At 35.5% G+C, this 24,756-nt stretch overlaps 2 protein-coding genes across 2 annotated transcripts in view; both read left to right on the forward strand.

Moving 5' to 3' along the window:
* LOC146397537 (uncharacterized) overlaps nt 1-7,876 on the forward strand; it is a 462,781-nt gene extending 454,905 nt beyond the window's left edge. Inside the window, exon 5 of the mRNA XM_084990069.1 lies at nt 5,330-7,876. The gene's annotated coding sequence lies outside the window, so the exon portion shown is untranslated. The remainder of the gene's footprint in view (nt 1-5,329) is intronic.
* A 5,206-nt stretch (nt 7,877-13,082) lies between these two features.
* Nucleotides 13,083-19,138, forward strand: SUCNR1 (succinate receptor 1). Its single transcript, XM_013982123.3, is given in 3 exon segments — nt 13,083-13,176; nt 13,178-13,262; nt 18,002-19,138. Coding segments are annotated over 3 exon segments (1,104 nt in total). The 5' UTR covers nt 13,083-13,147; the 3' UTR covers nt 18,992-19,138.
* Nucleotides 19,139-24,756: the final 5,618 nt, after the last annotated feature.

A 24,756-nucleotide genomic window follows, 5' to 3' on the forward strand; every position in this document is an offset into this window, starting at 1 on the left:
TGTGAATGCTAATATTAAGAAAATACATGTTCTGCTATTACCAATAAAATGTTGCCCTTTCAAAATAGTCCTTTATCTTGCCTTAGCAAGAGTTGCAATTTTTAGCTGATAAACATTGTATCTCAGGGATTTTTAAATCTCAGAGGAAAATACAGGTCCAAAAAAGAAACACTGTAATTAAGTCTGTTCTATTTAGTATAATCCAGAATTTGAAAAACTCTATGCCCATGGGGCTCCTCTCTGAAGGCTTGACCTCTGGTACATGGGAACTATGCAACTGCCTCTGTGCACAGATGTGTAGACATTGCTTTAGAGAAATGTTAACTAGCTATTTTGAAATACCTTTTTAATTTATGCAAGTTCCTCTGTGTTACAACTAAATATGACCTCATTTTTGGTCATATTTGGAGAGGAAAAAGGCCATTGAGAAGTGGAGTGAGCATGTGATTCATGTTTTTACCACCTGTCACAAGACTGGCCTGAGCCATCTTGGGGGTAGGAGGCGTCATTCAATGGGATTAGAAAATTTCAAGTGTATACCTCCTTTTGCACAGAGGGCACAGGACTGTAGAATTGCTCTCATCTAAGAACATTTTCAGAATTTAACATGGAGTTAATTTCTCCCTTTAAGATAAAGAGTGCCAATTCCTCAAAATAGAACGCTCATATCTTTTGGCCCAGATTAAGCCCCAATCATTCTGACTCCCTGAGATTGTGCTGGTTTAGGTTCCTGGATATATAGAGACAAAGAGAGATATTTAAAGACCATTTCTTTCTCTCTTAGATGTTCACTTTTGTAAGAAAAGCAATGTAACATCCTTTTTCTAATTTATTTTAGTGAATACCCCATGGCATTTATAACTTTTGTGAACACTCTATAACCATTTATTGCCAAAGTTAAAACAACTCATTTTATATTTTGTTTTTTCCCTTTATGATACTTGTACAGTTTGAAATGAGATACACTAACCTAGCAGAAATTTGATATGTCAATATAGTGAACACTATCAAGAGACTATTATACTTGCTGTTATGATTGCATCTAAAGCAATATGTAACTTTAAATTAAGACAGGTGCAAACCTAGATGTACATAATTTTCCCTCTGAGGATTATATAGCAATTATTTATGTGATGATATAAATAATAGGCTTAAATATCATGATTCAAACAAGATACATAATTTCAAGTCATTTATTATTTAGCTCCTTAAAGACAATAAGACATTGAAACAGAATCATTGTCAGTTCAAACTTAATGATCCTAATCATGAATCATGTTTTCTCATTGTAAAGACATTTTGTTATTCTATATTTAACTGATAAATGCCTGAAGAAAACCAGGAATAAAATAAATCAAAATCCAACATTTATTTCCTATAGCTTTCTTTCCCTTAAGGCCTAGACCAGCGGTTTTAAGTCTTTTGATATTAGGGAATTTTAAAATGAATTGATTGTAGCCAGGAGTGAGAAGTAGGCTGTCTTCTTATTTATTGAGCTGAATGTGGTTAAAGATTATGATTTCCTTCTGTCTCAAATGTGAAACCATGAAGAAAGATTGGGGGTGCTGAGCTGGGATGCTATAAGGAAGAGAAGAAAGCAGAGTTCAGACTCCTGAATTCTTAACAGTGACTCCTCTTGATGTCCACAGTCATAATCACACAGGCCCACCTTCCCATCTTGTGCATCCAGACAGGAGAGAGTCATATCCCTTGCTTGAGAGTGGGTCCCTGCAAGAAAAGGATTCCTAGACATTTTTTGGAAGACACCATTTAGTGCTTTACATCACTACTGTTTGCTTGTAACTTCTTGCGGGGAGAGAACCTGCATGTGCTCACCAAAAGAACTAGGGGATTTTCATGCACAGTCATTTCTGTAAATATTCGTTTAATTATCAATAGTTTCCAAGAAATATGTACTCTATGACTCCAGGGGAAAAGGAGGCAAAAACGAGGGACAAAATGTCATGGTATAGTTTTTGTTTTTGTTTCAAATTAGGTACTCATGAAAATAAGGCAGGGGACTCTTTTAAGTCACTCTTATGCTTCCTAATGCACCTAGCATAGATTCTGTCAAAGAGCACTGTTAAAACACACACTGCTGGGAGTTCCTTTCGTGGCTCAGCAGTTACTAACCCAGCTAGGATCCATGAGGATGCAGGTTCGATCCCTGCCCTTGCTCCATGGGTTAATGATGTGGTGTTGCTCTGAGCTGTGCTGTAGGTTGCAGACCGGCTTGGGTCCTGTGTTGGTGTGGCTGTGGCGTAGGCAGGCATCTGTAGCTCGGATTCGACCCCTAGCCTGGGAACCTCCATATGCCATGCGTGCAGCCCTAAAAAAAGAAAATACACACACACACACTACTGGGAAGTGTAATCTTGGACTGTAGATGTGTGTGTGTGTGCATAAAATATATATATTGATATATAATTTAAAATTCCTTCTGTAGCAAATGTATATATACTTGTCATATACATATTAGCTATATATATTTGCCATATACATTTACTAAATATATATTTTATACACACACACATATGCGTATTCAGTATAAGCATGTAAGTGCCAGTTAGTAACAATGACGAATACAAGGATTTATGGAGTGGTGTGTTAGTGAATGCTTAACAACCATCTCTCTGTGAAAAATAGGAGTTGAGGGAAAGATGGTGCTGATTCAAAGGCTTTGACAATTTCCATGGTGTAAATATCCTTACTATGGCCAGATTAAAACTATTAACTTGACCTCAGCTAGCTTGAAATATTCCTGAAAATTGAACAATAGGCTCTTATGAGCTGATATGATTGAGATCTAGGACACCATTGGCTCTGTATGTATGTATCTGCTTATACATGTAAGCAGGTAGAATGTAAGGTATTTGCTCATGTGAAAATGCTATCTGAATATTAGAGGAAATTCCTTTTGTTTAACATTACTGTAGACATGATTATTCTGAATAGCCAGTGGCTTTCTGTGACCTGTATCACAATATAACAAATCATAATTATGATGACATCAAAGATGGACAGTTTATCAGTGTTCTTTCTTAGTTGGATACAACTTGTTGTACACAGTTAATATACAGACAGTAATGCATAAATTATTTATTAGAATTTTAGCCATCATATGCAGATATTTGGTTCTCAAAATCCTGTGAAAGAAATTTAATGCCAATTCATTATATGAAAGGAATTATTATTTTAGTGACACAAGAAGGTTCATTCTTTATAACTACTGTTTTCATCTTTTCTTAACATTATCTTAAGAAAAGCAGTTTATAATTCTTATTTTTAGTTTTCCTTCAAATGACCTTCGGCAAGAACAAACTTTGTAATTAAAGGTGAAAAAAAAAACCAGTTTAATGTATTTAAATTTTTCTCATGTCCAGAATAATTCTCCAGCTATGCTTGGTATATCTTTGAAATTTTTAAAAGTGCTTTTTAGATAGTTTTTTTTTTTTTTTTCTTTTTGGCCACATCCCCATGGCATGTGGAAGTTCCCAGGCCAGGGATTGAACCTGTACCACAGCAGTGATAACACTAGATCCTGCCTTGCTACCAGGGAATTTCTTAGACAGGTTTAAAGCATAATGTAAGGACAATGACAATGTCAAGCTAAAAATTAATTGAAGCTTTGAGACTCCTCCAAGTAATTTCATTCATTTCTGGTATCATTATATTCCTGCTAATTTTTGTACAAGAACAAGGCAATACTCTTTTACTTCTAATATTAAAGGAGCCACTACCCATAACTGCAGTATGGAAATACAAGACCATACATATTAACAGTGTGATTTATTCCTGTTAAAGAAACAATTATTACTTTACAATGTTTGACTTAAATCCTGTGTTAGGAGACCCCTGCTTTGGGGGAGGCAAAAGAGACATAGTTTTTCTTATTCTTTTTTCTTTTCTTTTCTTTTCTTTCTTTCCTTTAGTATTTTTTGCTTTTTAGGTCTGCACCCATGGCATATGGGAGTTCCCAGGCTAGGGGTTGAATCTGAGCTAGAGCCGCTGGCCTCTGCCACAGCCACAGCAACAAACGATCCAAGCCGTGTCTGCGACCTACACCACAGCTCACAGCAACGCGAGATCCTTAACCCACTTTCTGAGCAAGGCCAGGGATTGAACCCTCATCCTCATGGTTTTTAGTCGGGTTTTTAACCCCCTGAGCCACAATGGGAACTCCAATTTTTCCTAGTCTTGCCATTAAGTGTAAATAAAAACCTAAGAAGATTCTAAAAGAGGGAGAGAAGAAGGCAGATTAGCTGGAGTTTGGTACCCAAAGAATAACACAGGAGTGACATCTTTTGGTTGTTTTTTGTTTCTCTATTTGTTTATTTCTTTGCTGTTGTTATTGTCTTTCTCATGTATACCAGAATTGGAGCTAAAGAAGTACAACCCATAAAGGGCAACAGGCATAGACAGGAAAAAAAAAAAAAAAATCCCCAATAAATCCCTGTTCCCCATAGGCCAAGGGATAGGAAAGGGAGAGTCTAGTAATATATAAACCTTTTAAAACTGTTCTAATACCAGAGGGGTGGGGGTGGGGGGGAACAGTCTGACCCACTCCCACCGACACCAACAAAGACTGAATGAGGAACCTAGATTCCCACCCTTGTCAGTCTGTAAAGGAACCGCACATGCTCCTGTAGGGAGCCAGGACCTTCATCCCTTCCTGACAGTTAACAAGGCACTACCCTTGCCCCTACTCTGGCCTGGGGTCAGAGGAGCCCAGTGGGCAATATTCACAATACTTGCTTCGGTGTTCTGACTTAGCTGGAAACTCCCTTATAGTTTCACATTAACCTTTTCCTTGCATATGTAATATTTTCCTATTGTCTCATTTATGACGCATAATCAGATCTTTTTCTTTTCCCTTTAACTCTCAGTTTAATAGTAGGTTTTATATTACTGACTTGCTGCCTAAAAATAGAATTTTATTCTTTTTTAATTTCCCTACAATTAAAAATAATAAAATTTTATCTGTGAATTTAGAACTTTGTCTGGCAAAATACCTGTAACTAAACTCTAAAAGTTATGACCTACAAAAATTTTCAATTTTGTAAAGGCAGAGTATTCAAACTAAAATGAACAAAAACAGATTAATTCTGGCAAAATCTTCCCATCTGTGTAAATAAAACTAAACAGTTATAAAGTTAATGAATTTAGCATATTGTCATCATTAAAATAAATGTGCAACAGACCTAGTAAAGAAAAGGTAAGCCAGATTTTTTTAATTTTGAGAACTTTTACCATCAGCAGTGAATTTTCTGCTTCCTATTGGTAAAGTACTTGTTCTTCCCTTTAATTCTTTTTTTTTTCCTCTTTTAAGGCTGCACCTCTAGGATCCAAGCTGGGTCTGCGACCTACACCACCACTCACAGCAACACCAGATCCTTAACCCACTGAGCAAGGCCAGGGATTGAACTCGCAACCTCATGGTTCCTGGTCATATTTGTTTCCACTGTACCATGATGGGGATGGGAACTCCCCCATTAATTCTTGTTCTTTGACCTTGACAGGCATGTGTTTGTACTTCCAAACATTTTCCACTCTTTGATGTCCTGGATTCTAAGAGGATTTTCTCCCCATTTATATGATTGATTTTCTTCTTAAGTTCACAGAGCATGGGACTTTGTGATAGCATTTTTTTCTCCTGCATTCCTTCTTCCCACATTTAACTAAGAGGCTGGGTTTTCATTTCTCTAAGGAACAAATAATACTTAGAAACTTATTCTTGCCCCTTATCCTTCCTGCTATTTAAAAGAAGACTTGAGTAATAACCAAAAGTGGACAAAGCCATTGCATTAGTCATAAATCCATGTATTACATTTCAAACACTACATGTTCAATTCTAAATCAGCACACTAATACTCTGAATTACTTTATGTCAAAATTGATACTCTATGAATCTTGAATAAGTTTATTCAAAGAATAAACACTGAAACATTAATTCACTTTATTTATTTATTTAGTCTTGTTTTTTTAGGGCCATACCTGCAGCATATGGAAGTTCCCAGGCTAGTGGTCAAATCAGAGCTGTAGCTGCCTGGCTATACCACAGCCACAGCAAAGCAGGATCCAAGTTGTGTCTGTGACCTACACCACAGCTCGCAGCAATGCCAGATCCTTAACCCAGTGAACAAGACCAGGAATTGAACCTTCATCCTCATGGATGCCAGTTGGTAGATTTGTTAACTGCTGATCCACGACAGTAACTCCCACTTAATTATTTATAAGCTGACATTTTGCAAAAAGTATTTGAAGCAGCTTATAATAATTTTCAGATATAATAAGATGATTAAAACTAGAGTAAACAAATCTAATTCATTAACTGTGGTCACTCTCACAAACCAGAAATCTTCTAGGAGCCCAGGACAACAAGGAAACATAAAATGGCAGAAAAGATTAGAAAAAAATTTTCAGTTGGTTATTACATTTTTAAGAGGACATTATCATATGGTAGAACCAGATAATTTATACTTAAATAAGAGTTACTATATTCAGGACAAGATATACCAAGAGTGATATCTTTAATTGGTAGAGACTTCCTGGAGCACTCTGTTTTGAAATATTTTGAGGTTGAGTTTGGTCACAGCAGAAGCAAAAGCATGATTGATGTCTGCCTTATGATTTACCATTTATTACTCAGTTCACCAATTTGCTTCTTTTTTTTTTTTTTTGAGAAAATCAAGGCTCAGGTAATGATGTAAAATTTTCAAGGTCATATATTAAGTGTGTGACTTTGCAAATCAACAAAAGATTATGGAAATCTATATATTTAATAGAGTATTATAGAAATTCTATCTTGTAAGAATTCAAACAATAACAAGTATCATATTGCAGACTAGCTGAGGACAAAAAAGGAAAGCCTCATATGTGATGAGACTTTGTTGAAACTTTTAGCCAAATTTGAGAGTAAAAAATTTATAAGTTCCTTGAGGTCAGGTTTTATATCTTATTTATCCCTTTATTTCCCATATTGCTCTGAACATAGTAGGTGATCAATGCATATTTGGTGAATTCATTTTTTTATAGTAATGAAATATTAGTGTCTAAGATGGAATAGAAGTTAGGAGAGAAGAGAAATATCAGACACTGTTTTGTGAAGAGATTTTCTAATTTCTGTTATGTTATCTCCTCTCACAATGCTTTGAATTTAATATTCAAGAATCTAATGTCATTGGAAAAATTTATTTCTTTTTATTTTTCCTGTATTCTAATCTGTATGACAAATTAGCATTTCACCATTTCCATTTCCTGATAGAAAGATATATATGGAGGCCTTTAAAATATGTTGGCTGGAGTTCCGTCATGGCTCAGTGGTAATGAACCTGGCTAGGATTCATGAGAATGTGGGTTCTCTCCCTGGCCTCTCTCAGTGGGTTAAGGATCTGGCATTGCTGTACAATTGCTCTACAGCCAGCAGCTGTAGTTCCAATTCGACCCCTAGCCTGGGGACTTCCATGTGCCACATGTGGGCCCTAACTAGCAAAACAAAAAATAAAATAAAAGATGTTAGGTGAATAAGGAAAAAATGATAGAATACAGGAAAATGGCCATTTTTATTTAAAGTTTTCTTGGAGTCTTGGCGTTAAGGTCCACTCAGAAGCAAAACAAATTGATGCAGCTAGTGCATATCATTGTGGCCACAGTGTACAAATGCACAGAATTTTATTTTGAGAGAATGGTCTTTTGGCATGGGTGTTTTGCAGTTCTTTGGCAGTGAGAAGTTTCTGGCCAGCTCAGATTTGTCATGTCCCTCCCTTGAACTTAGAGGCATCAAAGAAGGTCAAATGGCTGGATCCTCTTTCTCAAACTTGCTGTTATTTTTTTTTCCTTCTTTTTTTGTTAAGATAAACAACATTAGATTCAAGTCTAGGGATGGGTCAAAGTGTGGTTTTTTCTTCCTGCAGCAGGAAACAATGATATGACTCTCAGGAAGGGCTCTTTAGCTCTCTTCCCTTCCCTGTGAAGCCTGGTATCCACTGTGCACAGAACATCTCTCCTGGTACCCAAAGTCAGCCTTTCCTATATGTGTATCCATCCTGACCTCTCTGAGCCTAATGTCCTTGTACTTGGGATGAGGGAGCTCTATGCAATGACTTCTAAGCATTTCTCCAGATCTGACAGCCCATGCTAGGAGCTTTGACCAGCAGCAATTCATGTAAATAATACAAGTGATTTGGGGTTTTAAAGTTAGGTTAACATGAAAAAAATACTACTCATAGACACATAAATGATACATACAAAGTAGGGGATATTTTAAAAGGCAATATTTGAAATATTTTCTTAACCTTCTGCATTGTTTAAATGTAATTGTCAAAACTGCTACAGTCTGAAAGTTCTTCATTTACTACATTACAAAATTGACTTAATAATGAAATCAAATTTTATTAGTCTTGTGCTGTAATAAGTCCACAAAACCATACTTTAAAATAGTAGTTGCATCGATGAGTGTGTTATAGAGGTAAACATACTAATACAAGAGAATCACATCACCAAATGTTTTATTAGTGGGAACAGGTAATTTTTAAAATTTAATTCATAACACAATCACAGAGTACTTAGCTCTCTTAATGAATGTATTTCTCATTCTCCAGGGAATTTTGAAAATCTCTCAATTCAATTACAAATGCTCAGTGAGAGTCAATCAGATTGATTTCTTGTTCTTTATTCCAAGGGTAAATAATATATTAGAACAAGCAAGGGGTGCAAGATGGAAAAAGGTTAATTAGATTCCAGTTGTGCTTATATGCACATAAAACAATGAGTAAGCTGTTTTTTATTTTGTTTCATTTTCATAAATAATGCAAAATATTCCAAGAATTAAGAAAATATGTGCAATATTATACTGTACAATAGATGTGACTGGAAAAACTGAATAGTTGGATAGCCAATTCACAAATCAATAAATTATTTCAATATTTCAGGAAAACCCTTTTTTTTTTTGTTTTTTTTTATGTCCACATGCACGGTATATGGAGGATCCCAGGCTAGGGGTCTAATCAGAGGTACAGCTGTCGGCCTACACCACAGCCACAGCAACGCAAACTCTTTTTAGTTAAAAAGGCTATACCTTAGTCAGTGATAGTTAAGAATGAAAACTGACTCCATAATTTCACATGAATGTTTAAATTTCATATCAGGAAAACAAGACAATATTATTTTGTGGAGAAACACTGATGATTAACGCTTACCGTATATTATTAAATAATCAGTTAACTGTTGAAATTTGAGCATTAATTGAAAAATAAAAAAGGGAGTGTTCTGTATTTCTAGACCATCATTAGTTCAAAGAACTTAGAATCTTTTCAGGTATAGCCAGATATTTTTAAAAAGTAACATATTTTAATTCAGCAGAAAACAATTCTTTTGAGCTATGCTGAGAAATAATAAACATGACATATTTTATTCAATGGGCTAAGAAACAGAGAAGCAGCAATGTTGTACAAATTTGCATTATTAATGTGACTCTTACATGGCAAGGATTTTTATATGAAGAGGAAACATTGGAAATCCCTTCCTCAACTGGAAGGTCCACCTTGGATGGATTACATGGTAAAGTAAATTTGGTCAATAGATGATTTGTTTGAATTTTAGAATCTGGAATTGTTTAGAGATAGTCTACACATACCCTCTATATGTCTTCTCTTTTGCTGTTCTCTTAATTTCTTTTTTTTCTTATCTCAACACATTCTTTGAATAGAGAAACAACCGGGTAACCTTGGGAAGGTCCACCAGCACAGCAACACCAAAATATCTTCTTCAATTATATTCTTGATTTATTTCAACCTCTTTGGGGTCATATTGTTATTATTATTACCCATTAGGGTTTGGGAGAAGTTCCTTGAATTGAATTAATTGTCCTCCTCTTCCCCTACTTATAATTATTCCCTTGATGATCAGTGTGACCCTTAGACCAGGTTGTTTTCCATATAGTCTTATTTGTACTGTTGAAAGAAATGTGTCATGTAAACATGCCTAGGGCTCTTGCTGGTAGAACCTTCCCATAAACACTTTCCTTATTTATTTTAAATGTGTCTGGTTGTCTGGTTTCCTATCTAAAATGTTCTATTCTATTTAGTTGGTGGATTTAAATACTTAAATTTAATACTAATTAATCAGATAACCAGTAATTAAACTTAGTGTTAATTTTAAACTTATTTTCATTAGGTTAAAACATACAGAATTTTGTGCTGTATTATATTGCCATATATAGAGTAAAAATTATCCAATGTCAGCCATGCTATGTATTTGACCTAATATTTTCTTCTTTACCATGAGAGAAACAGAACAACAATCAAAGGCATAGGTTTGGGAGTCAAACAGACGAGCCTTCAAATTACAGCGCAGTCATTTACTAGCTGTGTGATTGTAGATAATTATTTAGTCTTTGGCCTCAGTTTCTTCATCTGAAAATTAGGGCTAATAATAGTATTCACTGCATTGAATTTTTGTGTGTATTAAAGGAATTAATGCACACAGTGTTGTTATGGAGTGCTCAAAAAACATTAGTGAAAGTGATTATTAACATTGGATTTAATTAATATTTTGATTGTATTTCCCACTCTTTTCTTTTTCCTCTTGAATTTCCTCATTGGTGCTCCTGGTTTATATGCTCTTGCATTCCTAGCCCATTATATTTTCACATACTATCTCATTTGATACTATGAGCATGATGGAGTTTACTTCTATAACAGCTAGCATTTATTTAGCAACTACTATTTACCTCATACTACATGTATAAACTATGCTTCTACTATCTATGTAACAATTCCATGAGATTGGCACTCCTATTGTCCCTGATTTACAGGTAAGAAAACTGAGAGCTAGGAAGTGGTCAAGCCAAGGTCTGAAAGGAGTTAGTTTGCCTCCAGGGCTTGTGCTCTTAACCAGTACACTGTATTACCTCTTAGTCAATTATTTGGCTTTATTGCTTTCAAAGTTTCATTGCTCCTCAACCAGTAAATTTCAACATGTCACACTGTTTTTCAAAGAAAACAAAACAAGACCAGAATAAAAAACAAACAAACGCTGCTTCATTGAAATTTTATGTGCTGAATAGAAATTATTTCCTAGAATATTTGTACTCTCACAGGTAAGACTGCTACACAATTTGCAGAGTCTTGTGCAAAATAAAATTACAGGGCCCTGTATTAAAAAGTTGTTAAGAATTCTAGTGACAGTGTGACAGTAGAGCATTAAATTGAGCGTGTGGTCCTTTAGAGCAAGAGAACATGTGTGGCTAAAAGGTAGTACACCCATAACCTAAGACCTGCTTACAGGGCCCATAAACTGGCCGTGGCCCAATGCATCTATCCTTCAGTCAACCCCAGTGAAGCCTGATAATATGAATGGAACAGAAGCGCTGAAGACCTCTTATTGAGTCTGTCTCAGAATCATTCTAGTTTCTACACTGAGAGCATCTCAGCAGAAGGACCTTTAGCGGAGACTTGGGAGGGAAGCAAGGATATCAGATCTGATTACTGGTGCTGTGAAAAAGGAGAAGTATAGACCACTTTTCCTCTTAGCAGTCCAGAGTGAGATGGTGGTCAGGATGTGGGGAGAAGAAAGAGGAAGTTCTAGGGAACTCCCTCCACCCCACAAAGAGGGAATTGTCCTTGTCCCCCATCAGAATGGTGGCAGCAACCTGTGAAATATATCCATGAACGTTGTTTGTTTGGAAGGGGTCCACGTTAATTTATTTAAAATTAGTAAGCCTGGCACTTCTCATTCAAATGCTTTGCGTTTTGCACTTTTAACATTATAGACAAAAATGATGTTTTTAGTCTTCCTCCTAAAAGTAGAAAAGAGCTGCATATCTGAAAAATAGTTGTCATTAATTTTTGAGCTTTGATTCAATCTGTGGTGTATATCAAAAATATTGTTGTTCAGTCTAGTAGGCAAACAAGCATGCGAGCAGGTGCTTTTAGAATAAAAAAATATAGGTTTAAATTCAGATCCCTCTCCTTATTGACTCTATGACCTTGGGAAAGTAACTTTTCTGAGCCTCAGTTTTTTAAATTTAAAAAGTGAGAAAATTTTAGAAATAATAAACAACCTCAGATGATCTTTATAATTTTTCAGTACATAAAGGTGTTTAGTGCAATACCTGGCACATCATAAGAATTCAATAAATTATAGAGACATTATTTCATATAAATATGCATATATTTCATTTAGAGGTACATTTGTATTCATGTATGTGTATACTTTTAAGTATATAATACGGATAGGCATATGCATATGTGTATGTATGTATATTTGTGTATAAATGAGGTTTCTGAGTTTTGGGTTCTCATATATTGGAGAAGGGAAAATGCTTGGCCAGGAGGATTGGCTGCAGTAGTTTTTTGGGGGGCTTCTGCCTGTCACTGCCAATTCAACATTTAAGTTTTATGGTATTCAAATTAAATTACTACTGTCTGTACAATTAGGGACTTTCTCAGCATCATCCCTATGCTTCGAATCAGGCAGATGGAGTGTTTACTTGAATATAAATCTATATAATCCCCTGAGAAATCCAGGTGTGTTTCCTCTCTGAAATAGTGGTGATGTGCTTCCAGGTGCTATGCAGAGCATTGATTAGAATGTGTACATTGCCTTCCATCTTACTTAGACGCCATCTCTCTCCCTAATCTCTAGCCACCTGATGTATTTTTTATGTGTCTCTTGATTTTAATCACTGAGAATAAGACGGAAAATACCCGATTTCTAATATCTCTTTTGATAGCATAGTGACGGAGTATGTGTCCAAATTTGTCTCCAAAATTTCAGTTTTATTCCCTCAAATTTCTTGATAACAGTTGTTTAGTTATTATAGGCTCAATATATAATGCACCAAACTTTGTGAATCTGAAAAATGAAGAAAAGGCAGAAGCAATTGTGTACCAAACATAAACAGCGCTTACCTTGTCTTATGATTTAAATATGCAAATAAGCATGAAAATAATGAGTGCTTCTCTGTTGTTTTGCTAGTGATTGGAATAATTTCAACAGTAGTCTTTAAAAAATCTATTCATTGAATGTATTTTCCATAATGAGTAATTTGTTCTATGTCTCATTTTCTCTGAAAGTTCCCCTACTTGAACCTCTGACTTGGCAGTTTAAACTTCTCCAGAACTTTTGAATTATTAATCTTGGCTGCATGATATGCAAATCAGACTGTACTAACTGGCCAGCAGCACAGCACTGGGTCAGAAGCTGTATCAAGTTGCTGGCAAAGAATATCTGTCAAGGGATCAGGGCTTTCCAACATAATGGTAAGCTATAATGCAACTCGTGTTGCCTAGGTATATATATTAATGCCAGATATCCTGTTAGGGATTTATTTTTAAAGTCACCTGTGAGCAACTAAGGTTTTAAGTAATGTTTAAATGAACTGTCTGATCTGTCATTTATAAGTATGTGTAGAACAGCAAAAGAAACTAAAAAGAAGGCATAATCATTTCCTCTACATTTATTTTTTACTAAATTATACTTTTTGTTTTAATTGCCAAATACTAAGTTTATTTTATTAAAAGAGGTTTATTATATTTTTTAATGTCTTGGTAAGTTATATTTCAACAAAAAAGAGTAACTGGATTTACTGAATTAAATATAACTACTTATAGAATGTAATTTTAAAGTTTTTAAGTCATATGAAACAATCTACCATCTACAATATATTCTCAGAAAACAATGTGTTAGAGAAAATTTTAAGGCATTCTGAAAGAAAAAAAGATTATAAATTGTCATAAATAGCACAATTTCATTTTTGTAAAGATAAATTCAAATAAATATTAAAGTGTAGGAAGTTATCCCAATATCAGGTATGGCTGGCTTATAGATAATTTTGAATTTTTTTCTTTATTTCCCTCGCTCTTTTTTTTTTTGCCTATTTGCCTTTTCTGAGTCAGTGTTACATAATAATGTGTTTTTTAAAGTTATTCTTTAAAAAAACAATGAACCAACCACTCTGAAAAGTCATTCACTTTCCTTATTCCAGTCCTGGTATTCTTTATCCCTACTACCTATCTTAATCTCCATCCCAGTGGATGACTCAAACTAGAATTCTCTATGGCCCCTAACTTGCCTGAGTGGTAGCTATTGGCAATCTGGCTTCTAGTTATACAAGCCTTCATGAATGTATTTTCCTTCCATGGCAGTCAAACCTTTCTGCCATGTATAAGCTACTGTCATAATTCAGTACTTTTGAGAACTAACTGGACAGAAAGATAATGATCATGATTAGGAAAAGAGGAAATTCAAAAATGAAACAAAGTTCTTGTCAGAGAGAGAAAGTTCCTCTTGTCTTAATATTCATTTTAGTGCATGCAGGTGCATGCACCAAATAACAAAGTTGCCTAGAACTGAGCCCTGAGGAACTCCAATATTTGACCAAAAAGGGATTAGACCATAAAAGAGTTTATAAAGAGAGGAAGGAGGATAATGAGAAGACATTGCCATGTCAAGCCAGGGAAGGGAGAACTTCCAGAAGCTGTAGAATGGTAAGTAGCCGGGAATAGAGTAAAAAATGATATTAAAAAATATTGAAAAATTACTGTGTTTCTAAAAAATAAAGCTTATTATTTTTAAAAACATCTTTGACCTTTTGCTGTATTCCTGGAAATTTTTAATTTTTAATATTATACATGCTGATTTGGAGGAAAAAAAATGAAAGTCTAGGTAAACCAAAAAGAGAAAGGGCATGATAAAAATTATCTGGAATTCATCACTAGGGGTAAAACTATTAATACTTTCATACATGTCCTAGATGTTCTGAAGTTTATTAATTTCAGATGTAAATTTCTAATTTTTTAGTTAATTTAAAAAATTGAGCCTAGAAGATGCATATTAAATTTTACCATCTACAAATGTATGTCTGAATCACTACTACAATTGCAAAATTTGAGTATTAATCATACTATATTTAGCATCAGCTATTATAGGGAAATAGAACAAGGAACTTAGTTTGATGGACTTCCTACTTATCTGACCTTGGAGAAATATATATATATAAAGATGTTTTGTAAAGAATCAAGTATGTATATTCTTCTCTCCCCTGAGCAATCATTTACTGACCATCTACTTAACTGGTAGTTACTGAACCAGGTGTATAAGATAAACTATGAGTAAGATAAAGTTGTGTGAAATGCTAAGAAGAAGCTAAGTATATAATGGGGGTGGTGCTAATTAGATTGGGGAGTCAGAGGTCCTATCTGAAAAACCACACTTAAACTGAGGTCTGAAAGAAGTGCAGATCTGAAAGAGTATGTGAGGGGCTAGGCTCATAGAAGGGGAAGGTCAGTGAAAAAATTCAATGAGCTGAACATTAGGAAAATTCTCTGTGCAATCAAAGAAGAGGGAAAAAATGAGAAGGAGGAGAATAATACTAGGTGAAGCTGATGTCAAGTACAGGAGCCAGACCATGCAGGCCTTGAAGTCTCAGAAAAAAACTTTGGGCTTTATTCCTTAGACAGTGTAAAATCATTTAAGCATTTTGTTTGAGGAGAGCACTATGATCAGAATTTTGATTGCAGCCTTTTAGGATTGTTTAGCTATTGTGTCACATATAGATTGAAAGGGGACCAGAGAAGATGTAAAGAGACCATAGGAGGATATAGTATAGTCTGAGATAAAGATGATGGTGGCCTGGATTAGAATGGTGATAAAGGAGATGGAGCCATAGTAATGGATCTGAGAAATATCCAGCCATTATAGTAAATAATACATGGTTAGTCATCGTTACTATAGATGACTTCAAGGATGTTGCTCAGATGCTGAGGTGAACACCTGGGTACATGTGTTAGGTGGAGATACAGCAGGATTGAGAATGAGGTTGAAGAGCTTATATAGAATTCTGCAGGCAGAGGTGCCTCTGAGAGATCAATCAGTGGCAAGAGGTATAAAAAACTCAAGTTTATAAGACAAGTCTGGGCTGGGATGTAAATCTGAGAGGTTGATATGTGGATGGTCATTAAAGATAGAAAGTGTATGAAGTCAGCCAGGCAGAACATAGATAAAGGAATTCAGTACCAATCCTTGAGGAACTCCATATTTAACACCTAAGCCAAGAAAGTTTACCCCATAAGAGAGCCTGCAAAGAAAAACCAGGGAGAAAGAAGGAAAACCAGGAGATTATCATGTCACAGAAGGCAAAAGAGAGAGTGCTTCCAGAAGATATAGTATGAACAATAGCTGAGAAGTCAAGTGAGAAAATGACTGAAAAATATGCATTGGTTCAAACAACATGGAACTATTTTGGTGAAGTGGTGGGTCGGAAGACACACTGGAGAAGGATGAAGAGAGAACAGGGTGTCAAGATGTCAAAACAATTAGCGAAGATAGCTTTTTTTTATAGATCAAGGTATCACAAGGAGAAAAACATGTGAAACCAGGGAAAGTGGTTTGTGGCTTAAGTATGCCTTATTTTTAAGACTGACAAGATGAGAATGTCTAAATACTGATGGAAAGGACACAGTTGAAATGGAGAAGCTGAGCAAACGGGAAAGAGACCAGATGGATGACTCATAAAAATCTTGAGAATTTGGGCTTGAGCTGAATTCAGAGTAACCCCGGAGGAATAGATATTCTCTGTTGTCACTGGAAGTAAGGAGAGGACAGAAACAGAGGCAAGAAGCAGAGAGTGGACACCAGTGAACAGGCTCTGTCTCAGGGATTTGCAGGCAAAACCATCTGCTAATGATAAACAGAATAGAGTAGATGGAAGAGATTTGAAAAAATTGGAAAGTTAGGAAACATTGAGAAAGAATAAATTGCCAGCCATGTGAAAGAACAGTAGAATCACATAACCTCAAGGACAGAGTGAAACCGGTCTGCTTCGCTCTTTGGCAGCATTCAGAGTGTCTGTTGCCTGATAAAATTCCAATCCAACTTCTAGACTTGGACTTAATGTCAGGTTGCCACAGAAAAGACTTGAGGAGAGGCTCAGAGGAATTTTGGATGTTTTAAAGTAAGCAATCAAAAGTAACTTACTGGGAGTTCCCGTCGTGGTGCAGTGGTTAACAAATCCAACTAGGAACCATGAGGTTGCAGGTCCGATTCCTGGCCTTGCTCAGTGGGTTAATGATCTGGCATTGCCGTGAGCTGTGGTGTAGGTCGTAGATGCGGCTCGGATCCCACGTTGCTGTGGCTCTGGCATAGGCTGGTGGCTACAGCTCCGATTTGACCCCTAGCCTGGGAACCTCCATATGCCATGGGAGCGGCCCAAGAAATGGCAAAAAGACAAAAAAAAAAAAGTAACTTACCAAAATATTGCATTTACCATAGCTACAATTCTGTGACTTATCTTTGTAAATAAAACACACTCAAAGTTAGCAGTGATCTTCAACTGAAATAGAACACTTGAATTTGAAAAAAAGTAGATATAAGCTTTCCAAGATCCCTTTATTACAACGAATACTGCTCAATGTTTTCTTGTTTCCCAAGAAGAAGCAGTTCAGGTACATTTGTTCTTATTTTGCTCTGTTTATCAAAATACTACACTAAGAAAGAATCAGATTGCAAATAATATTCAGAGCACTATTTGACAGGAGATTTTTAGAAAATTTTATTTCAAGTTTACTTTTTCTTTACTAGAAATGAGTTGGATTTAATAAAGTGGCACTCCAGTACAATTTTATGAAATTTGATTCTTTAAGTATCTTATCCAGCCACAAAGAATCTAACCTCTTTATAAGAGAGAAAGTGGCAGGTGAGCAAGACATTTGAGTTTTGAATGAATCAGATTGCTTATTTTCATGGCCCCTATTCAGAAGATTTTACTCATAGTTATAATCCATTGTGTTTAGCACATAGTTCAAAGGAACTCAATAAATATTCATTAAAATATTGGTGATAAGATGTATGTAAATATGAATGTTTCTATATGCACTCCTTACTAATGTAACCAACTCTTTGCAGTTCAAATTTTAAGTGTTATTGATGATGATGATGTTCTGTACAGTTTTGTCTTTAGTCATAATCTAGTGATTTATCCTTGTATTTCTTCTCCCTTTAGGCATCAAATGCAACCTGCAAAAACTGGCAGGCAACAGAGATTGCCTTGGAAAAGTATTACCTTTCCATTTTTTATGGGATTGAGTTCATTGTGGGAGTCTTTGGGAATACTGCTGTTGTTTTCGGCTACATCTTCTGTCTGAAGAACTGGAACAGCAGTAACATCTATCTCTTTAACCTTGCTATCTCTGACTTGGCTTTTTTGTGTACCCTTCCCATGCTGATGAGAAGTTATGCCCATGGAAAATGGACATATGGACACATGCTCTGCATAAGCAACCGATACGTGCTTCATGCCAACCTCTACACCAGCATTCTTTTCCTCACTTTTATCAGCATTGATCGATACATTCTCATGAAGTATCCTTTCCGGGAACACCTCTTGCAAAAGAAAAAGCTTGCTGTCTTAATTTCTTTGGCCATTTGGGGTTTAGTAACTGTAGAGCTCCTGCCCATACTTCCTCTTATAAATCCTATGATAGCTGTGAATAGCACCAGCTGTACTGATTATGCGAGTTCTGGGGACCCCAACGTCAGCCTCACTTACAGCATGTGTCTCACTTTCTTGGGGTTTCTAATTCCTCTTTTTGTGATGTGCTTCTTTTATTTCAAGATTGCCCTTTTCCTAAAGCAGAGGAGCAGGCAGTTGGCTACCGCTCTGCCCCTTGAAAAGCCTCTCAACTTAGTCATCATGGCAGTTGTGATCTTCTCTGTGCTGTTTACTCCCTACCACATCATGCGGAACGTGAGGATCGCTTCTCGTGGGGGGACCTGGAAGCAGTCAAAGTGCACTGAGGCCATCATCAACTCCTTGTACATGGTGACTCGGCCTCTGGCCTTTTTGAACAGCGTCATCAACCCTGTCTTCTATTTCCTCGTGGGCGATCATTTCAGGGAGATGTTGATGAATAAACTGAGGAACCACTTCAAGTTCCTTACATCCTTTAGAAGATGAGCTCATGGACTAACATTTTCATTCAGGGAAAAGTGAGGTGCTTGTGTAACAGATTCTTTTACACAGGCGGCTGCAGGCCAGTTCGAGTTTGAATTCACATATGTAAATCAGAGAGATCATAGACTTGACCCAGTTTTGAAGGCATGTTGGGCCCAGGTGTGTAAGAAGAAGAGGATGGGAAGTATTTATTGGTTTCTTGACCTAAGCATTGAAAGGAGTTGGACTAGCTCTAATGTTTGGGCATGTAAGTCTCAAATCCTAGGTGTTATAGGACCTTCTCAACCAGTGTGAAAGAAATAGAAGAGAGATAAAGAAGCAAGTCATCTGTGTTTATTTTGTAAAAAAAAAAAAAAAAAAAAAAAGTTATATTAGTAATGTTCTGTATGTTATTTTTATTCATACAATCCTGTAACTTTATGTGAGAACTGAATAATAGAAGATGATATTTATGTTATTAAACATTGTTGTTAGAAGTTGTGCCCTTGAGCAAATTTAGGGTAAGCAATAACAACAATGAGCAGAAAGCAACATAATGATTTCAAAGATATCTCTATGATATTTCTTCATATTCATCATGAATTGGGGTCAATTTGTAATTATAAGTCCTTTTTGGTGATATGGTTTTTGGTGCAAAGAATCACATGAAATAGAACCTAAAAAGATAGTTCAATAATAGGAGAGATGTGGTTGAGCTTGGCTGTCAAAGGATCTAGCTGTAAGTGATTTTATTAAAATACCAGAAAGAAATACCAAGGATAGCTGCAAAAATTCCAAATTTACAGAGCACAAAGCATCTACCAGGAAGCCTAAAACAAGACAAAACAAATAAAAAATGAGTGCATTATTTTTATGATGAATGTACCTTCTGGCATTTTATAATTACAATTTGATTGTCAGTGCATAAATATATTAAGTTCATTAGACTTGCTGCTTTTGACTAAATAATAAACTTAAAAATCTATGAATATCATCAAACCAGCAAGTAAGAGGGAATGAAATGGTAATACCAGAATATGTTGAGTTAATTATTTTCCCTTTTGGAAGGAAAAAAAAAAATCACGGTTTTTCTATCCCTCCATGCCCCTCTCCCCACATTTTCTTTTGTAAGCAATGGGATAATTTACAAGGACAACTTTATCTTGAAAGAGTGACTCACATCTGGGATGAGACTTATTTTCATGGAACATTGACAATTGGAAGAAATGTTCTAGACAAAATGCACTTTATGATTTTTCAGAATATAAGGAGCATTTTTGTGCACATCAATACAGGTTATCCCAGGAGGGTTATTTAGACACCATTCCATGCCACAAAACAAATATGGGGGAGGAAATGAGTGCTGCATTAGCTTTTTAAAGTCAAGAAGTATAGGCATTCCCACTGTGGTGTAGTGGAAACAAATCTGACTGGGAATCATGAGGTCTCAGGTTTGATCCCTGGCCTTGCTCAGTGGGTTAAGGATCTGGCATTGTCATGAACTATGATGTAGGTTGTAGATGTGGCTTGGATCTTGCATTGCTGTGGCTGTGGTGTAAGCTGGCAGCAATAGCTCTGATTCGACCCCTAGCTTGGGAACCTCCGTCTGCTGCAGGTGCAGCCCTAAAAAGCAATAAATAAATAAATAAATAAATAAATAAAAAGTCAAGAAGTATCATATAATCCATTACTTATTACATGCAACAAAATATGTACATGATCATATGTCTGTGCTCCTTTCTTGAGGTCGTTAGCTATAACATGAAGGATGAAATAAGGATTATGAGAGCAAAGACGTAAAAGACCATTGTCCTTCCTGGTTCAAGATGCTCTGGTAACATTACTTTCTCTCATTCCAAAAGCCCAAAATATTCCCACTGAAATATTATAAAAACATATTCCCCAAAAAGTTTTGTTTTCTTACATATCTTTAAGCTTTAAGATATTTTTTCATGCTTTGCTTTTATTATCAATATTGTTAAAATTTCAATGTAATTTTATAACTGCCTGATTATAAACTGAAAACAGTTTTCTGAATTTTCTCATCAGAAAAGGCTGCAAAAAGAGTCTTAAGAAAAAGGTATACACTTATTTCTGCAAACTTAGCAACATATAATGTAATTGTAATTTTTATTTTATGCATTGGTTTTGAATTCGTAAAAATGAAATTAAATTTGCCCCTCCATCCAAGGAGTAGCAGGAGTAGATTCTAATAGTTCAATGAAATGTTTTGTGAAACTATAAACTCTTACATATATTTTTTAACAAAAACATTAAGTAACTTTGTGGCACACTTTTTAATTTTTTTTTTTTTTTGCTTGAATCTGTCATACGGAAACTTAATGTTTAACTGACTAAAGAGACCTGCAATGAAATTACAAGAGTTGTTCTGTTTGCTTTTTGTACTAGGTGCTTGTAAGACTCACAAACAATAAATAGTGGAAATCTTCTGGATTTGTGGTTTTCAAAGGAAATAATGTTGGGCTTTTGTATCTTGTTTTTATTGGCTCCCTAGTGCCTTCAGAATTATGTCTAAACTACTTGGTCCAGCATTTTGTAATCCGGACCCACCTATTCTTTGTATGCTCTCTCTCGCTGCTGTTGTCACAAGTAATATCTCCAGCCAGAGACAGCTACTTCATTTCATTATATTCAGAACTTTCTTTTCTTTTCTTTTTTTTCTTTTTCTTTTTTTTTTTTTTTACTGAGTACATGTGGATGCTCACCCTTGTTTTATCATGCCCACATAAAAAAAAAAAATCTAAGCATCTATTAAGGTCTATTTCATTTGTCATTCTTTCTTAAAGCCTTCCTTTTAGATCTTCTCCCTAAATATGGAAATAAATCTGTCTCCCTCTGGGGCTTCAGACTACTTTTGAATGATGTTTTTAATTAAACACATTATTTTTGGCCTTATAGTTATTCAGATTAAAGGCAACTCTAAGGTCTACAAGTGGAAAAAAATATCAATTTTTTAATCTAACTTTTATTGTCTTGGTAGCACCTAACAAGGTACATTTTAAGTTGATTTCCATTTATTGCCTTTCCTCTTAAGTATGGGTCACAATTTCCTGTCTCTTCACATCTAATAAATTTGGACTGTATTCTGAGTATTATGAATAATACATTGTGAGACTCTGGATTCTGTTATGTTCCACTGAAAAATTGATGTTATGTTCAACCAATATTTTGTTTGATGGCTGAACTCAAATTCTATGCTATTTTGGAACTTGAATAATATAGTATCCATTGGGGATGGTTGTGGCTCCCAGATGCAAATCTAAATGGAAGTGCCATTGAGCAAAGTGGTTAGTGAGGTATTTTGCATTCATCAATCTAAGTAGAATGCCATGAAAAGGCATCTTCAACAGTGGAAGAGAAGGAACCATGAGCATATTTATGAGTATGAATGAGGCACATTCCGGTGGCCTTACAAAAATACAATACCTGGGCAGGATTTTAGACCTGCTGAGTAGGTATAGCACAGTCAAGAAAAAGCATTATTATTCTATGACTCCATTTGTGCTCCCAAACTGGCAGACCTAGAGAAAGTCTTGACATACATATACAAATTTGCTATGTAGAGAGATAAACATATACATATTTAATACATGTAACAAAATAAAGCTCACTATATCAATCATGCAATCACTTAGTTTCTATGTGACATTTTCTTATTAAACTTTGTCTATATCAGGAGACTCATGAGACTTAAAATAAACCAAGATGTGCCTTGGATTTTAAGCACATTTAAAATTATAACTAAAATCATATTAGGTAAACAGGCAGAATCATGTGGCAGATTGCCACTTGTATAAAAAATATGCATATTCAACAAACATTCCCAGAAATTTATTAAGAAATTGGTTAAGCTGTGAATGACAAATATTTCTTGCCTTCAATTAGCTCACAGTCTATAGGGAAAACAGACACGTAAACCGACAGGCATAAGTGCAGGGCAAAAGTAGAGTGTGCCCAAATTGCTAAAAGTGCTTGGGATAATTCTGTCACAATAGGTTGGGGATGATTTGGAGGGGATGCTGATCCTGCTAAGGGCTGCCATGTGGAGGGGTGGGAATATAGGTCAACAGAAGGGAGAGTGAGGCATAAAGGCATATGCCTGGAAGGTATTTGCAGCCAAATCTAATGAGGGATCAATTCTGGTCTAAGTGTGCATTTTTTTTTTTCTTTTCTTTTTGCTTTTTAGGGCTGTACCTGTGACATATGGAGGTTCCCAGGCTAGGGGTTGAATCAGAGCTGTAGCTGCTGGCCTATGCCACAGTCAGGATCCAAGCCTATGCCAACACAGGATCCAAGCCTATGCCAACACAGGATCCAAGCCGTGTCTGTGACCTCCACCACAGCTCACAGCAACGCAAGATCCTTAACCCACTGATCGAGGCCAAGGATCGAACTTACGTCCTCATAGATACTAGTCGGGTTCCTTAGCCACTGAGCCACAGCGGGAACTCCTAAGTGTGCATTTTTAGATGAGATGATCTGTAGTTTCTCTGGTTGTAGAAAAACCATATATGTATGTAAAGCTCTTCAGCTTGCAATACAATATATGTGGAACCATTCAAGTATTCTCCAATGAGAACTTTTCCCAGAAGGGTTTTTTAGGGAGGCTTTAATAAAGACAAAAATAAAATTTACTAAACAGTTAAAACATTAATTTGATGTACTCTGTCCTGCTCTTCCAGCTCTATTATTCTTATTCTAGCCACCTCTTTCTTAAATATTGGTCTTCTGAGTGGTCTCTTCTTTTTCACTCTTTTTCCTCCCAGAAAAATTTGGTCTCATCCATGTCTTATCCCCAAGCTTAAATTGGTTCCTTCACCACCTATACAGGAATAGTTGATTCTTATCTTTAAATCTTATTTCAAATTTTTATAGATATCTGTCAATAAAGAGACATTTTAGAAATATTGGTATCATTAATTATGGTATCAAATAATTATATGAATGAGATAGTGTCACATTTTGTCTGTTTATAGCAATGTTTCTTATGATACATAAAAAATGCTCTCGAGAGCAACATTATTGGCAAATCTCTCAAAATATTTTTTTCAAATTCCTGAAAAATTTCAGGTCCCCTCTGAGGTGAAGGAATCTCTCACTTTGAATGTCTATTTATTTTCAAAAGACCTTCCATGTGCAGCCTCCAAATATTAATGCCAAAGTATAGAAATATCTATCCCATTACCAGTTATAGCAAGCAATCCATTTCATAACTATGGGTTCTTTTGTAGAGGTCACAGATAAAATATTCAGTATATAACATACACATTTTTTTATTTATCAGTCAAGGTGCATTTATGAGCAAAATTTATATATATTAGAGGTAGTTTATAATCTTTTTACTTTTGTTTATAATTGCTTATGAGAAGGAAAATACTTGTTTTGGTCTTGTAGCTAGTCAGAACTTTGGTGTTCATCACACTATTTCTAAATCACATAGTTCAAAATAGTTATTGGGAAATCCCATGATTTAATTTAGACAGTGTTTAAGTGTTTTAAAATATTGTTAAATCAGTGTGACAGAAATACATAGACCAAATAAGATAAATAAATGAAAGACCATACCCAGTATCAAGATTTACTAATATTTTCAATGTTATGAAAAATCAAGGAACACAAGCAAGGCAGGGAATGCTCTGGACCACTGAGAGCACCTCCCTGGGTTCTTTCTTCTCCCAGTGAACAAACCCTCGGACCCAAAGTAATAGACGAGGTACCTAAGAAATTTTGCAAAGAACTTCAATATTTAGATGCCATTCAGTGGTGTCATACGTCCTATATAGGTATAGCATATGAGATATTTC

The sequence above is a fragment of the Sus scrofa genome, chromosome 13, assembly GCF_054392235.1.
Source record: "Sus scrofa isolate SSC_HxYL_T2T_F1_AM1 chromosome 13, Sscrofa_HxYL_maternal_Yorkshire_Landrace_v2.0, whole genome shotgun sequence".
Classification (NCBI taxonomy): Eukaryota; Metazoa; Chordata; class Mammalia; order Artiodactyla; family Suidae; genus Sus; species Sus scrofa.